Below are 17,541 nucleotides of genomic sequence, written 5' to 3' on the forward strand. Positions count from 1 at the left end.
TCTGAAAAAATAAGTACTGAAGTTGTGTAACTAACTTTTCTCCTGAGGGTCCAGATGCAGCATTCTTTCTGGCTCTAGAATCACCAGTGGATGTGTTCTGATGTAACAACTGAAACTAACAGCAGGTGCTTTTATAAAATAGCACCACCTTTATAAAATGCACAATTGCTTCAGTAAGTCAGTTAAAAAAAGATACCAACGTAAATTACTGCAGGGAAGAGCTGGGAAACACAGCCAAGTGCTGGGAACAAAACTGGTCAGAGCATTACTGGATTTGGGAAGTTCTTCTCACCCTGGTGACCCCAGGCTGTGCTGCTGCCTCCTCAAGGATACAGCACAACTTCCAGTCCTCTCCTCAGCTTCTCCACCGTACCAGGGGAAAGGGAAGCACGAGTGACAGCCACTGCACAGGGATGCAGGTCCTCTGAGGAATGGGAACAGTCAAAGCTGCTTAAATGTGCTCTGTAGAGTCCTGTGAAACCATTCAGGTGTGCTGAGAGCAAACATCTGAGTTACTCAATCAAACCACCTCTCAAGTTAGATTTAATTGAGGAATCAGCATAAAGTGTGATTGGAACAGAGGAAGACAACTGAATGTAGGGAAAAAATGAAAATGACATCAAGCTTGCTAAATATGTATTGTTTATTAAGGCTTGTATTCTCCTAGAGGAAAAAGTTAATCTGATGCTGTCCATTACTCCTTACAGGCAGTAACAGTCCAGAGACAGAGTTATACGTTCTAAATACAAGTCTAAATGATACAGATTAAACTTTATTTAAATTGGAGGTCCTTTTGGAGTAAATAGTATTCAGAAGATACTTGCTTTCTAATATAGTAAAAGATCCTCTACAATAAACACGTGCAGATTCAGTGTGCTAGAGCAGCGGACATGAGCACCATTTCCATGCTTAACTGGAACTCCAGTTGGTGACAGGTTCTCCGACGGTCCCCTCACTCCACAAAAACATGACAGCAAATTCAATTTCTTAAAACAGGTTTTTTTACTCATCCAACAGAAAAAAAAAAAAAATTAGACAAACACACTGTCAATTTTAAACATCTGAGGAATAATCCATCATATTATCCGTACTATTAGTTCCTACGTTAAAGCTCAGCATTATTGGTATAAAAACTTTAAATGGCATTAGGATTTGGGGGGGGGTTGGGAGAGAGTAATGAAGGGAAGGATTAAAAATGATCTGCAATTAACTAATAACACCTGAAAGCTGAAACAGGTTTAAACACATCGTTTAAAACCCCTGCAATGTCGATAGCATCACATTATTATTTAATTAAGCTACAAAAACCGTAAAGCAGAATTATGGCTGAGAGAAAGCGTCTTGCTCACCCTCGGCAGGATATGGAATAACAGATGCACACTGAAGCACTGGTTAACAGAATGTGAAAGGGAAATATTTTCCAGAGAAACAATTCCACTGACAATTTGATTTTCTACTAGACAGAAAAAACCAACATGACGCATCAGCAGTTTTAAAAGAGTAATTGTACAGGTAAATAAAGAGGCAGAGCAGCTGCACAAAGTGATCAGAAATTTAGGGTTTTTTTCATTTTAAAATTCTGAAGTGCAGTATCTCAGGAGTTTTTTTTTTAATGACAAAAAAAAATATCAATGCATGGTTCCTTACTTCTGCCATGAAGAAAAAGGGATTGGGAGGAGGATAAAGGAAGATTTGTCATGTATTCTCCATAATCTCTATATCTGGCTAGGAACATAATTCGTGCCAAAATAAAGTCTTTGGGAAGCACTGACACTTTAGTATGCTCATGTATAGGTCCACATTAGGTTAATATAACTGTTTACCAACTTAAAAAAATAAAAACAGACACACCTTTATTAATGATTTCTACAGAATTTTACATAGAAAAAAAGATACAAATTAATGCAGATCCACTTGGGCAAAAATAAACTACAATGTACTTAAAGATGCAACAACTTAATTTCCCCTGCACGAGAAGATATATTGGAACTGAAAGCTTTAGTTTGTCCTGATGCCAGGATACAGCACCAGTTAGACTTAATTTTGTTTCTCATAGTCGAATCTAATATCAGTTCTAGTATATATATCAAACTGTTTATGTTTATTCTTATTGTTTGTTTCGATTCTGACGTTCCTGCAAAGAGAAAAAAGTTAAGATTTTAGTCAAAGGAACAAGCAGAGTTTTTAGTAGTTTAACAGAACTAATGTGACCCCAGATAATTACACACTTAAAACATTTTATACATATCCTGTTCATACCCAACAAACCCAAGGACTTGATAATATAATGTTTTTAAGTGCAGTCTTAGGTGGAACATCTGGATGAATACCTGCAGTCACTTCAAACCAAGGTCGCAGAGAGAGAAAGGTATGAAATATCAACACTCCTAAGGAGAACCAGCATCTGCAACATTCTACTTTCTGGATTATTTTAGCTACTGCAGTAGTAGCACAACCAATACATGAGCAGAAAGCAGATGTCAGATTAGTGAACCCCACAGAACTGGTCTAATTTTGAAGCACTCAAATGACTTTGGAGTTTAGTCACATTCAGTAAAAGCAGGATTTGAGCTGTTGAGAAATTCTGTCCCTAATTCTTCCTATTGGTTCAACGATTCTGGGAGGCACTGGGAAATACTTGGGGGTAAGAGATAGAAACAAATCAGGTAGAAGGAAAGTTTTGTGCTTCTACACAGCCTGATAAAACCCAGCACAGCTGGACTGTGCTGGGACACCAACCCAAGGGTGTCCCAAAGTGCTGCTGGGAGGGTCTTTGAGCCTTTTCCCCAAGTTTCTGCTAACCACAAATACTGAAGCCAGTAAAGGTCACCGAAGGGTCAGAGCTGGGGGCTGCCTGCAAGGTGAGCTCCATGTCAGAGACCCTGTGCTCTCCAGCAGCACAGAGCTCCAGAGACACCTGAGCAGTGCCCAGAAGAACTCCTTCACTCAGGGTTCCAGGAGCCCCACAAGTGCAGAACGTGCAAGGACAGCAGGACAGACCCAGGCTGCTGTGCCTTAGTCCTGTGCACCCTCCAGCCAGGGCAGCACTGCACACTGAACAGAAAAGGCTCAGCCTTCCCATCTTTGCTGCTTACAGTGCAGAACTGGCATGGAAAGATTCAATTCTGTACTTAAGCACATCAATATGGCACCAAATCCTACTCCAAAGGAAATTGTGAATTAGCCTCAGCACCGCCACCAGCCAACTCCTGAACTAACACCTTCATATTTTGTTTTGTGGACTCCTTCTGTATAAAGTTCACCTCAGAATTGTTTCTGTTGTGATGTAAAGCTTACTTGCTAATACACCAACCACTGTAAATGTAACAGACTGTATGTGCTGCTTCAGCTAGTCACAGCATAAAAATCAGAAGAGATTTTTAAAAACTGAATATATTGATTTCTGCCTCCAGGCAGAAATCAATATATTTTGATTTTCATAATAAAATTAAGCCAACAAAGTACAAAATGAATTATTAATATATAATTTAAGACAGAAGTAAGAGATAGCAAAGTTGTTCTACCAAATCAACAAAACAAGCCATGTAAAGTGGTAGAATTTATTATAAAAATCTACTCCTCCTGTCTTTTAACTCTCAACTATGATGAATTATCAGCAAAAGCCATTTCCTAATGGCAGAGTGTCAGAACATTACATGTTGTTCTTAATAAAAAGAGCTTATGTCTGCCTGACATTTCAAACAAAAGGTGGTTACAAAGTATCTAGAACTGAATCACATCAACTCCATTTTCAGGCTTCCAAGAAGAGTAATTGTTTCATCCTATTTCCAACTTCCATTTCCAAGGTGACACATACCTTTTACAGCCTTACCATGTTCATGAGCCCACTCTTTCCCATTGCCACCTCATGTAACTTATTTAACTTCTTTTTAGTTTTCTGTGTAGTAATCCACTGACCTCCCTAATTCCACTTTCTTTAGAAATGGAAGCTTTCCATTCTCATGGACTAGCCCCTCATAAAAAGAGGCAGGCTAGCACCTGAGACCTCCACCTGAAGTGCTCATGGCATTCAGAAACTCAGCTCAGACTCTAATTCAGTAAAAAGTGCTCTTTACTGAGGAAGTTCCCAAGCAGTTCCTCCTACCTTGCTTTTTGCTTTCTCTCTTGGGGGCTAATCTGAGTCTTCCTCTTTACAAATGTCTGAAACCACACAAACTGATGTAACAATTCTTCGTGCTCTCGAGCATGGCTGCTTTTTAGAAGCTCTAACTCTCAAATTCTCTTCCTTACTGCTATTTAGCACTACTGCAAGCAAGCACAAACAGTTTTGTAAGCAGCTAACAAAGCTGTGCTCATTTTGGTTCTGAAGATCCGGAGCCTTCAGCTTCTCTTCTCCAGTGGAATAATCTTGATACCTCACAGGAGAGCTCCAGCTGCACACTTCTCCTTCAGGACACTAATCTGTGTGGTCTTCAGACACAGGGAAAATAGGTTTCCACAAAATTTGCAGAGATTTTCCACCTTGGAGACACTCATCCCTGTCAAACTTCTTTTCTCTTCACCTCAGGCTAAAGTAGCTTCAACTTTCCTACTAAACTTGGTTAAAGTCAGATCAAAGCATTCATCTTCAGACACAAAAATAGAAATGTTTTCTTTATCTCAGGAACACTGTATTAATCTTAAAATATGTTTTTTTAACTAGAGCTTTGGAGGAAGGACAATATTCCATCCTTTTAAATTCTGTGACTGTGTTCACAGAAAGCTCATCACTGAAAGGCACCACCCAGTGCTAGGAGAAAATGAGTATTTCCAAGTAGCAACACACACCAGCCAACACTTTTCAGTATTTAATCACCTAAAGCAGAACTGGTAATCTTGGTGATTCAGGAGCTTTCTGAGACTGTGCAGCAATGCCAACACAACACCAAGGTGCAGAGCTGAGTGCCTTGCCTGGATCAGAGGTGACAGCACAGCAGCCCAGTACAGCAACTGGGACCATCTGCTGTGGTGCAGATCTCAGAGCACGAGCTGCTGCACCTGTGAAGTACCAAGATCTGCAACAAGTTTGTTTTCACAAGCTTTTAAACTTTGGAAGACAACTTTGTTAAGGCTCTGATGGCATGCTTTTAGGAAATGTTGATAACTAATGCCACATTACACTTTTTTTTTTTTTTTTTAAAGAAGCTCTCTCACACATCACAACTTTTTTACAGTTTTCTGAGCATGGGCCTTGATGACATAAGTAGCTCTTTGTGGGCACTGTAGCAGCTCTGGAACTGACTGAAAAAGGCTGTGAGGGTCAAGTGAAAATTCATGCCACTCACTGTTTTGCTATTTCATTCCAGACCCCAATACCCTTCTATCACTCCCCTCCCAGGTTCTGGGTCACAAGACTGGGTTAAGTATTCCAGTGTGGCAAATCAAAAGCTGGACTTCTATCCCAGCATCTCTCAATTCTGGAGGGATACCTTCTTTCAGCAATGCTGCAAAGTGATCAATCTTTGGCACTTGGAAGCATTTCATCCAGCATTGTACCTGTCAAAGCCTCCCTGGATGATCTGGCACTGACACTGGGGCTCCTACATCAGTTAAACTCAGCAGCACAAGCTGGAGCTGGCTCTGCACACAGCAGCCATGGAAATGCTGGTTAGCAACATGGAACCATCTAAAGAGCTGAAATGCCAGTGGCTTGCCCTGCACAGGTTACATTATTATTCTCTACTAAATATTTGTGTATAAATGAAATTGTATCATTTAAGCTCTCCTTGTACAGCTTTTTAAGAACTGTGTCCCTTTGTAATCACAACAGCAGTGAAATGGAAGCACAAAATTTCAATGATTTACAGCTAAACAAGAGTATAATGAGTTAAACCCAGCAATATGAAAACCAATTAAGATGGCACATATACCAACAACTAGCTGAAAATGTCAATTAGGTTGCGAGACACTTTAACTGGCAATAAGATTCTTCAAAAATTACTGTCATAGGAAGATTAACTTTGTTAACAGGAAGGTTTGAACTTCAACAGCACAAATTTCTTAACAATAAGAACTTTAGGTGTGTAAAAAACCAAACTCTTCCAGTAATCAGCTAGACTTCTAAAATTCATTTTATCAATGAAGGAGAAAAAAACAGAGACTTTCCAATCAAGTTTTGTAGAGTGCAACCTGACAAGCAGCATCTTATTTTTCATTCCTTCACTGCTGCCCTGCTTTAGCTCTCTAGCACTATTACCTTCCTGGGTGTACTTTGGTGTCCCATTTCCTAAGCTATTGAGAGGATTCTAAGAAATATTAAATTAGACTTCATAGTTTATTTTCTGAATGTGCAGTACAAACCAAAGCCTCTGTTTTAAATGAGGAAGGAAAATGCATTATTTTGAAAAACTGAGCCTGTTATAAATAAAGCAGTGACCTAGGTAAGAATATTTTTGCAGACAGTGGGAATTAGTTGTGTTTATTAAATCAACCCAAAATGAGATCAGCTCAATAGTCAAACACCAGCCCTCTGAGATCCTACAAAGCACAGGAATTCTGCTGTTTGTGCCACCACTGGGATTTTGCTGAGGCCAGGGAGTTACCTGTGCAGGAGTAGATCTGTTATCACTTTCCCTGTGGTCTCACTTCTTAAACACCCACAACTCTCCCCTCCAGCCCTGGCAGTGGAGCACAGGGAGACAGAATTAAAAACCCAAACCAATCACACCCTGCTACACCACAAACACTGGGCAGAGGAACCCAGGCTGCCTCACTTTGTCAGGACTCTCTCCTGCATAAGGCAATACCCCTCCAAGATACAGGCCACATTAAATACTGAACTGTTAATTATCTACTGAAGGAATGAAGTGTTCAAGTAAAGCCCTTTAGGTTTTACCTTGTGGAACCCCACAGGAAGTACACAACAAAAACTTGCAATTTTAAGCTGTCCTTCCCTACTGTGCTGAGGTCAGCTATGCACATCTATCATGGCCAGGAAAAGTTCAGCCACAAAGTTTTAAAAACACTGAACTCCTTTTCTCACATAATTTAAGGGTACAATCTATGAAGACGGTTTAAAGTAATTTTATCTACACTTTAAAATGGCAATAAAAACTTTTGAAATGGCAATTTTAGAATTTAAGCTACAGGAACATGCATTAAGTCTTTGCTTTAAAAGCATCTTAAAACAAGTGTGAGCTACCCTAAACTAAACCAGCCTGTCAAACAAATGCTATATTTGCAATGCTATACAAAAAAGGTCTAGGAAACACTATCAACACCAAGCAAATTTAAGTGTTACTTCAGCAGCAACTACACATCCTGACACCTATTATTTTGTCAGGTCATTACTTCTAGACTGCCTAATTAGAGAAAGGCATTCTTGAAACTGAGGCAGTGGGATGGAGAGGGACAGAGATCCCTTGTGACAGACTTAGAGCCATGAAAGTGTATGGAAAGTTTTACTACACTCTCCCAGCTACTGCCCAGACTTCTCTCACTACATCTTCACTCAAAACTTCAAGAATTAGTAGACAGATTAAACCTGGGAACTGAAAACCTTTATTTATCCAAATAATACATGTGACTTCAGCAGCATAAATGCACTCTTTCTAGCACTATTCCAGCAATATTATGCAATTCTTTCTTTTCCAGAGAGATGAACTGAATAAACAAAATCAGGTATCTTATTCTTAAAGGTGATGTACAAATTTCAAGTACCAGTACAGGTATCAATTTTGATAGCCCAGTTCCAGTCAAACAGTGTTTAAACACCTCGTATTTAAGGCAAAAAACTTAAATGACAATCACTGGCAGAACCCAATTCTGAAACAGAAACTATTTTCTATTAACCATTTTAAGATAAAAAAATAAATCAAACTCCAATAAACTGGACATAAAGTCCTTTACCCGCATTACTGCTTAGCTTTCTGCTTTGAAACTCATTGGCTTGTGAAACTTTCACAAAGAAATATGCATCAGATTTGTGTTGTTAAACACAAGAAACCATCAAGCTGAGATGTATCAAAAACATTTTGAATTCCTACTTACATTTTTCCACCATAGCAGCCTTCACATTTCATTTTCCCCATATCTGTGTATAAAATAAATTTTTTAATAAGTTTACCTTCCGCACCACCTCCTCCTCTTCCTGGCGCTTTTCATAATGAGAAAAGTCATCAAAGATGGAGGTCGTGTGCTTGTAAGTAGCAATAATTTTAAGCACTTGTTTTGCTTTTTCTAAGGGCACCTCCTGTGTATCACGGGAGTTTGTAACGGGTTTGTTGTCATTGTTCTCCAGCCTGATGTGTCTCAGTTGGTTGTTGGGCACATCCTTCACAAAGATCCACTTGACATCAAATTTCCCCTTCCACTTGTCCTGAGACCAGACACCTGCACTGGTGCCATAGTCCACAGGTGATTTCATCTCTGCTACTCCACAGAAGTGTCCACTGCCATTGACACTGAACAGCAAGTACACCGGGCCCTTGCTGTTCATGGAGCGAAAAGCGCTGTCCAGGCGTTTGTTGCCGTGTTCCGTACTACACCAAATAGAATATTTAATGGAACGATGAATATCATCCTCGGAATAGCTCTTTATTATGAACACGCGTCCATTTTTAAGGTTCCATTCGAAATCTTTAGGGTTATAGCTGTGAGCAGCTTTCAGTTTTTCAAGGACAGGATGGGACTCACCGCTTGGAACAGGGTTGGGCTGGGTGCTGCCAGCTGAGTTGGTGTCATTCCCAGTTCCTCCACTTTGGCCAAAAGCTGCGTTTCTGTTGCGAGGAGCGACCCAGCGGTTTTGGGGTGGCTGCTGAGGGGTCTGATACTGTGGCTGAGTCAATGGAGGAGGCTGAGCTGGAACAGGCTGAACAATTGGTTGCTGTGGCTGTGGAACAGACTGAGGAGAAGGTATCTGTTGGGGGGCAGGAACTTTTGCCACAGGACCCTTATTGTCCCAAGTACCTATGTCCATATTATGCTTTATAGGGGGAGGAGGCAACGCTCCTCCAATTACAGGTCCAGTTTTTGTTTTCATCTTAGGCTGTGGTTTTGCAGGCTTGCTGGCAATAGCAGCCCAAGAGGTTGGTTTAGATACTGGCAAGTTTACATTAGATCCACCATTCCCAGAGAGGGCGCCTGTCATCCCGGCACTGTTAACAACAGAGCCTACTGTTTTCACTGCAGAAGTTGTAACATCTCCACCAATCTTAAGTCCAACCATTCCCTGTTCAATACTGTTCATTCCAGGAGCTTTATTTAATGTATCATTATGAAATCCTGTTTGTCCATCCACAATGGTACCCCCCAGAGAACTGGGGGGGTAGCTGTAACTGCTCCCATATGCTGAGCTTTGTGTCTGCTGTCCTTGGGATCCGCTTGTTCCCCAAGCTGAGAAGGCAGGATTTTCAGGGAAAAAGTTAAAGCGGTGTTGATAGATATTATTTCCCAGACCCCCAGGCTGTCCAAAAACGGCATCGTGCATAAAATGATGATCCCCATTACTGAGCTGTCCATAGGTGGTGAGATAAGGGATAGGAGGATCTCCTCCTGTAGACCATGGTGCTTCACTGAGAGAATAGGGGAACCCAATAGATGGTGGATAATAACTGGACAGATAAGGATCAGTCATTGATGGATAGCTACTGTTCTGTTAAAGAGAAAAAACAGTCACCAGATAAATAAACCCTTCATTTATAAATAGCCACAACACCAAACAGAAAAGAACACTAGAGACAAAGTAATGTAATTTCTAATGACAGATCTTAGTTCACATTCCAAGAAGGATTCAGGGCTAACATGAAGTATCTGGGCATTTATAATACCCCAGGACTAGGGGCTCACTTTGAGGGTAGTACTTGAGATGTTGATACCATGTAATCTCACACTACTAAGGTTATTTAGTAGCCAACAGCCCAAAATACGGCAAGGAACATCTCTCACTATATTTTGTAGCTCACAGAACTAAGGACATTTAGCATTTCTAGACTGCTACATGGAAGAAGCTTTAGACTAAATCACCTTAATATGACAATACATATAACAAACTGTTACAATCCTCATTATGAAGTTGTTTTGAGGGACCAACAGTCTCCAACAAAAACCCCACACCTCAAGCAGTAGAACATACACAGGCTACTTCTGACACACGTGCCAAGTTTGCCACAGGCAACAGATACAAACTGACATTACAGGGCCTGGTGCACCAGAGACAAATCCATGCCCAGATGGCACATGACACAGGCCATCCCAAATGTTGGAGAAGGACCCTTTCCAGCCTGCTGCATGAGTCTTTTCCTCCCTCAGTAGTAAAGTTACAAGTGTGCAGGAGTGTTCCTGACTGTCCTTCCAAACAGGACATCTCTCCTACTCATGAAATAAGAGACCAAACATTTATAAACAAACAGACCTCCTCTGAAATTTCCTCCCCTTCAACTGTTAAGTCTTAGACCACGCTGAGAAGCTTTTCCTCTCACTAACACTTGGCTGGCACCTGATTTTGAAGCATTCCATAATCTTCTTACATTCAGCAATGCAAAAGAACAAAGCCAGGATGTTCTAAAGTGGGTTTTATTCCTCTTCAAATCAACTTGAAGCACATATATTGGAGACCTTCCAAAGTGACACTCCAACCATAATTACCAGAGAGGGGGTGGGAAGGTCAACATCTCCTGTTAATGAGTCAAACAGTAGCTCGCCTTTCCTTACTCATAAAGACTATTTTAAGAAGAGGAACTCTTCTTTCAAACTGCTAGATTTCAAACTTGAAAAGAAAAATCTATCTGCAAAATTAGGTCCTTGCTGAAGATAAGCCTAATATCCAATTGATACAGAATCATTTTTACTGCTCATTTTTCAATGACCTCTTTTCCATGACACCTCAAAGCCAGAGTAATTCAATAGCCTTATGTTTCATACACAGAATTATACCACAATATGCCTCCAAGACTTCCATACAGTACTGCAAACACTTCAGAGATTGCAACAGCCTAAATTCAATGTTATTGATTCAAAAGAAATTATCTCTGCCACTGTTCAAGCTGCCTTTATTTACACACAAATTCTATCACTAACAAGAGGTACAGAAATCACCTTCCTATGAGATGATCCTCTAAAACACAGTTTCTGAGCATCCCAAGCTAAAGAAATCAATATTTAGCATAAAAATCCTTTCTTTTCTGAAAGACTTTGACACTGCTGAGTGTTATATTTTAAAGTGTTAATTTAAGAAAAAAATTTAAAACAAGTGCAGATGAAAGGGAGGAGATATAAGCAGTTCTCTGAGATACTTATGCTCAGAAATTCTTCAAGTTTAGAATTTAAGACCAAAAAGAGTAAGCCTAGAGAAATGCAAGTGTTTTGTCTCAGAAATATTTAGGCTAAAGGATTTTGGACAATTCCTGCAGCTGTCATTTCTTAACACAACCTGTAAAGTCTCTACAAGGATTCTAACAAGATTCAAGGAAAGTTGCAGCAGCCATCCTTACCAAACATTCAATCTACTCTGACTGGCTTTATGCCAGTGTGTAAAAGAAACCCTGACAGAAGTTGTTCACTTCAACAGCAGAAGGTTTATTTCAATAAACTTATCCTTGACCTTTCTGCACCCTTCTGTATCTTTTTTTATTAAAAATCCCCAAACAAAACCAACACAACCATTCTGTTATCCCCCAAAATAAGCTCCGTGCTGATGATTCCCTGCTCCACAGGAATAATCTCTTGGTTCTCACTGACTTTACAGGAGGATGCTTTTCTTGCTGACTGTAAACCTGTATATGAAGAGCCTACTTGACTCAGTTTCCTCTGCTCTTAAAAGTACTTTTAACACAATATTACTCACCTACATTTGACTTGTGATGTTAAATATATTATTGTGTCAGCTGGAGCTTTCATTTCTTAAGTTTATTTTAAATACCCAACTGGCTTCAAATCTTTTTTTAAGTCCTCTGTACTTTACAGTAATTTTCAAGGGCTGAATAAATCTGACTGGATAACTGGATAATAAGGCTTTGTACAGCAACATGGTTGTCTTCAGTACAAAATCTCACAGTCCTAATTAATGCTACTGTCACTTTCCACTTAAAATTGTAAGAGGACCTACACAATTGTTTCTTGTGCCATGCCAATTTTTCACTGCAGCATAAATAAATTGGTCAATGGAGCTACACTTTCATAAAGAAAACTTTTATTATAATTATGGAAATTCTAACAGCCATAGCAATTTTTCTATTTAATCCTAATAATTTGGCTTGTTGACAGCAAACACAAATTTCCCAGAATAAAACTGTGATAGATGGGTCTATTTTTTCTATGTGAACATTCAGTATATTTCAAGTTTAGTTTTAAGTCATTAAAAATCACATACAAATGTGATGAAGCACAATTAAAAAAAAAAAAAAACAGAGGGAGGTGAAAACCTCAATTTCTTTTATAATTAATTCTGCATTAAAAATTAAGATTTTGCTTCCTTTTTTCTCCACAAAGGCTTTTCTACCTTCCACAGCACATTAACTCCAAGAGAAGGAATGCCTCCCATTAAATTATTTTAAGTCTGGAGAACATGTCTATGCTGCAAGCAAGCTCAGTGATGTCATCAATATTAACACTGGCATCTGACAGCTTCAGGCTGAATTATAAATCTCCTTTTTAAAATGTAACACTTAGCCATCCCATCATTTACCTCTGCTAAATGTTTCTCTCTGAAATGGTGTTTCATACTTGAGAATGAAAACTTTTTCTTTCTCCAGTTTCTATACATTTTGCTCCCTTTAAAGATTTGAATGTGAAGTCAAAAATTACTTCAGAGAATACTTTCAATTATAATGGTATTTTAGTCATGGATGTTGATTTAATGTACATTATAATGAGAGTTTACATTACAGTTCCTTACTCTTAACTAACACATCTTTAATTCTTAAAATATATCAGAGGACATGAAAGAACAACAACATTTGCTGAAGTGTAAAAAATGGGACAACTCCACAAAGTACCTAGAGAGCATCCAACCCAAATCACAACTACATTAATTTCTGTGATTATATAAATAATAGAAATCAGGAGAGCCCAAAAGCAGAATTCTTAGACTCCCACAAGCAACTGGCCTATCAAAGAAGTGTAAGATCAGGCTCAGTCCAGCCACACCAACAACCTGCAAGGGGAGGAGGAATCTGCTCCAGCTCCTTGGAGCATCAACTTCATTTTCACTTGTGGCCATCTGGAGATGCAGAGTAATATTAGCTTTGGGAACACAAATGCTGGTTGTATCACCAAGTAACACAATATGCTGTCATTTCTTTTTCCATTTCTATTTAAGGCATTTGCTCCCTCCACACAATCCTATGAATGGAGTGCCAACAGCATGCCTAAGGAAAAAAAAAAAAAAAACTAAGTTAAAAATACACTAACCTGATTTGACTGCCCGGAAAGGTAAGGTTCAAAATCGTTGTCATGAACTGTGTCCTTCTGATGTAATGAACCATTTTGTACTACAAAAAAAAAAAAAAAAAAGGGTTACAGTACATTATAACAGCAGCAGCAGCATTGAAGGAGTGATGTTCCACCCTGTGCTACTTTAGGAAAAGCCATATTTCTTCTGCAAACCAGAAAGAGTCATAAAAAGACTATGGGATGACATCTCCCACCCCCCAGATACTTTCTCTTTATATTACTGTTTATAAAACAAAGTCTGAATAAATTAAAAAAATCAGTAATTAAAAATTCTACAGCTGAGACTGAGTAAACAACTCATGTGAATGAACGCCCAACGAAAAATAATTATTGAGAACAATTTTGTGAAAAAAGATTGGGAAACAACATCTATTGTTCTGGCCCATAATTAGAACACACAAACTCACAGTTCTCCCAGCGTGTGCTAGTCACTGCTTAAGCTGGCTAAAATAAGATGAGGTGAGGTTACATTTAATTATGAAATGAAGACTGCTAAGAGCTTTGGCATCCTGATATTTTCAGGAAAACTTAAGTTTCAACATTCTCATCTGTAAAAAAAAAGATATCTGCCATAAAGTCCTACTTCAGCACAAAAGAATGTCTGATAAGCATTTGAAACCCGTTACTGAATGATATACAAACCCAAACCAGCTATTAGGTCCCTTCAAATAATTTCCTGTTTGCTTTAAATTTGAAAAAAACAAAAAGGTCAAATACACAGTGTGGTAGTTGCTGTATTTACCTATTTCATACAACAGCTGAACTAAGTATAATACTACACCAAATAAAGTGTTTAGCAAACAAGTTTGGGAATTTAGCAGAATATTCCTGCAAAGTTTATCAAGGGGAGTAGAGGTAAAAGAGTGTTTACAAACACAGGGAGACGTGTTTCTTCAGCTAGAAGGAGCTGGATTTTCAAGGCAGGTTAAGATGTATTAAAAAGCATTTATGAGTTGGATATTATTACTTTCTAAGTCTTAAGAGTTACAGACTTGTTAGCAATCATAGTAAGAATGAAGATATTTTTTAGATGGCTTGTTACTAAGTTGAATTTCAGTTGAAGCAGAAGAGTTATAAAAATGCCTATTATCTCAACAGAAATTAACCATCTTTTAAGTTCCTAAAATTAAGTGTATGGGCTTAAGGAAATATCTCAGCCAACAGCAGAGCAGCAACACAACTGCATTCACAGAGCGTGCAAAAGTAGGCAAAAATACATATATTGTACAGGGATGTCCTTGTGACTGTACACAGCAACCTGCTTCATCTTAAACGAGGGGAATTGTTTAATACCAACACAGAGTCCTTCCCACTGCAAATCCAGCAGCATTAAGTGGGATGCAGGCAAGCTCGGATGAATGGCAGTCGATGTTATTTTTGAAACAAAGCGCACATTCCCTCATTCCCAGATGTTTTCCATGCAGAGTAACAGCGATACATTTCTGCTCACCTACAGGTACCTGTGTAATTGATCTCTTACAGTAACAATTTAAACGACCAGATCACAGCGTGATTTCTCACCTTTATTATCCTGTCCTTTCGGTCTCTGGGAAGCCACAGCACGTGATTACGGGAAAAAAAGAAAAGGGAAATAAAAAAGTTAATTTTAGAAAAACGCTTGTATTGTCACAGGCACTGCAAACCCCACAGCTTCTGAGGACGGGGAAGAGACTTCTAAAAATGGCCAGCAGCATCTCAAGGTTTGTTTGGACCGGGGTTGGAGCAGCGTGTTCCACGTATCACTCAGCACCGACCTTCCTGAGAAATGGCCCCGGCTCCGGGGAGGAGGCGGGAACGTGCTGTGCCCACGGGGGAAGTTAAGGAGAACGATGGAGGCCTAAAGCAGCCGCGGGGGAGAAGAAAAGCCTCGCGGGGCCTGCAGCCGCAGGCCCGGGAATCCCCCCGCCCTCGGGCCGCCTCGCCACTCACTCACCTGAGGGTCAACGCTTGTGGCAGACATAATTCATGCACAGGGCCCCGTGGTTCAGCAGAGAGCGCCGGGGGACGAGGCAGGGCCGCTCGGCGCGGCGCGGAGCTCCGGGGCCTGGCGGAGGGGCGGCGGCGGCGCCTCCTCTCCCCTCAGGCGGCGGCCGGGCGGGGAAGGGGCCGGGGCCGAGGGGGAGGGAAAGGGGCCGCCTGGCGCCTCCTCGGGGCGCCTGCTGAAGGGACGGCGGTGCAGGCGGCGGTGGCGCGGCTGAGCCGTGGCGCTGCCGGTGCCGGAGCCGGCCCGGTCTCTCACATGCCCGCGGGCCGGGCCTGGGGCCGCAGCGAGCGGGGCAGCGGCGGCCGCCGACTCCAATGGCGGCGGGCGCCGGGCTGCGGTGACGTCAGCGGCGAGCGCGCGCGGGGCGCGCCGGGAGCGCACGGGGCGGGGAGCGGGGGAAAGGCGCGCGGGGCGGTGGCGCCTCGTGCGCGTGCGCGGGAGCGCTGAGGGGGCTGAGGGGAGCGAGGGGGCGCATGGCGGGCGCGGCTCCGCCCCGCGGCCCGCCCGGGCTGCCCGGCCTGGGGAGCGGGAGGCTGAGGGCACGGCTCACTGCTGGGTGCGACTGCCGCGGGAGGAAGGGGTTCTTCGCCCACAGCGTGGTCGGGCAATAGTATGGGCTCCCCAGGGATGGGTCGCGGCGGAGAGCCGGATTGCTGGAGATACCCGCGTGGATACCCGCTCGATATCCGTGTGGATAACGGCACATGGAGGGATTCTTGGGTGTCCTGTGCAGGCCCAGGATTGGACTCGATGATCCTGGTCTCTCCCAGCTGAGAATATTCTCTGATTCTGTTCCTCCCTCAGTCTTTGCAGGGAGTCTTTGCCCACAGGCTCGGCTGTGCAGGTTCACAGGATCACTGAGACAGAATCACTGAGCTTCCCGAGCTGGAAGGGACCCAGGATCCCGGATGACTTGGAGAGACCATCAACTCTGAGACTATCAACTCTGAGACCATCAAGCCCAACCTGTACCCAGCACCCCGGTCAGCCACATAAGGGCACTGAGTGCCAGGCCACTCCCCTGCCTCACTTAGGCCACCCATTCCCATGTCTACTCACTCTTTCTGTGAAGGAATTCCTCCTGATACGCAGCCTAAACTTCCCCAGATGCAGCTTAAGACTCAAGGATGATCAAAACCCAATTCCTGTTCTGGCACAGGACACCTGCAGCCATCCCACTGTGTGTCTGAGCATTGTCCAAATCTTGAGCTCCATCAGGCTTGTGCCGTGCTCACTTTCCTGGGGAGCCTGTTCTGGCTCACCCAACAGCTTTGGGAGACCAACTTTCCCTCACACAGCCAGTCTGACCACTGGCAGCAGCCACCCTCAACATGGGTTTTTATCAGATATTTTTTTTTTCTCTCTTCCAGCTGTTTTGTAGAAGCTGGGTGGGATTTGGACCCCTTAGGCCAGTTTATGTTGATTTCAACGGGGTCCAAGGTCTAAGTCCTGCTAGTTACAAAGTCTTGTAATGTCTGTGTGCTTAGTTTTGGGGGTGAAAGTGGCAAATTCTGGTCCTTGTGGAATATGCTAAACAAAACAATCATGCTTTCATTTAGACACAGTTAAAACCAGAGTCTTCTCTGTGTTCACACGTTTGGAAACTGTGAGTTTGAGTTTGTACTTACCATTCTAATAAAATATCTGAAATGAAGAGTCCACTTTTGTCCTTTTTCTGGTCAGACATCCAGAGATAAGGAAGAAAGAGCGGTGCTTTAATTCTCAGCACCTGGACGTGCCTTGGCTTCTCTGTTTGACTTGGGTAGCAAGGAATAATTGGTATTTTCCTAGAATCCCAGACTGGTTTGGGTTGGAAGACACCTCAGAGATCAACTTGTTCCAATCCCAGCCGTGGGCAGGGACAGCTCCCACCAGACCAGGTTGCTCCAAGCTGGCCTGTTCCAATTCTGTTTGCCTTCAGTGTAATTTTGGAGCGAGTCAATAAATCCCTGCTGTGGGCGCTCCCTGAGCGAGCTGGAAAGTCTGTCCAAAGAACAGAGCTTCAAGAAACAGGACAAAAAAAGCGATCAGCCTGGCTGGAGAGAGGAACCTGTGTGCAGAAGGAGAAGGGAAAGGCTGGGTGCCTGGGTGATGGGCACTGCTCCGAAGTCCATGTGATTGTGTATGTTCACATCTCGATATAGAAACGATGTGACTATGAATCATCC

At 42.0% G+C, this 17,541-nt stretch overlaps 1 protein-coding gene across 2 annotated transcripts; it reads right to left on the bottom strand.

Annotated features, from left to right (window-relative positions):
- Positions 1–625: 625 nt before the first annotated feature.
- Positions 626–15,719, bottom strand: YTHDF1 (YTH N6-methyladenosine RNA binding protein 1). 2 transcript variants are annotated; one of them, XM_041399146.1, is made up of 5 exons: positions 15,323–15,719; positions 14,911–14,935; positions 13,348–13,427; positions 7,990–9,592; positions 626–2,134 (listed from the first exon to the last, which is right to left on the bottom strand). In XM_041399146.1, exons 1-4 carry the CDS (start codon positions 15,347–15,349, stop codon positions 8,018–8,020), a joined length of 1,707 nt encoding a protein of 568 aa, XP_041255080.1. In that variant the 5' UTR covers positions 15,350–15,719; the 3' UTR covers positions 626–2,134; positions 7,990–8,017. The 2 variants fall into 2 exon arrangements, with proteins under 2 accessions (XP_041255080.1, XP_041255081.1); XM_041399147.1 differs by having other exon boundaries at positions 8,066–9,592; positions 15,323–15,712.
- Positions 15,720–17,541: the final 1,822 nt, after the last annotated feature.

This window comes from Onychostruthus taczanowskii, unplaced genomic scaffold (genome assembly GCF_017590055.1).
Source record: "Onychostruthus taczanowskii isolate IOZ18803 unplaced genomic scaffold, ASM1759005v1 scaffold157, whole genome shotgun sequence".
In the NCBI taxonomy this organism is placed as follows: Eukaryota; Metazoa; Chordata; class Aves; order Passeriformes; family Passeridae; genus Onychostruthus; species Onychostruthus taczanowskii.

Bases quoted from the DNA above. Each gene is read 5' to 3' on its own strand.
- YTHDF1 (XM_041399146.1), bottom strand. From the start codon at position 15,349: ATGTCTGCCACAAGCGTTGACCCTCAG. The intron at 13,428-14,910 runs GTGAGAAATCAC...TTTTTTTTGTAG, and splicing joins GAAAGGACAGGATAATAAAG to TACAAAATGGTTCATTACAT. The intron at 9,593-13,347 runs GTTAGTGTATTT...TCTCTTTAACAG, and splicing joins TTTCCGGGCAGTCAAATCAG to AACAGTAGCTATCCATCAAT.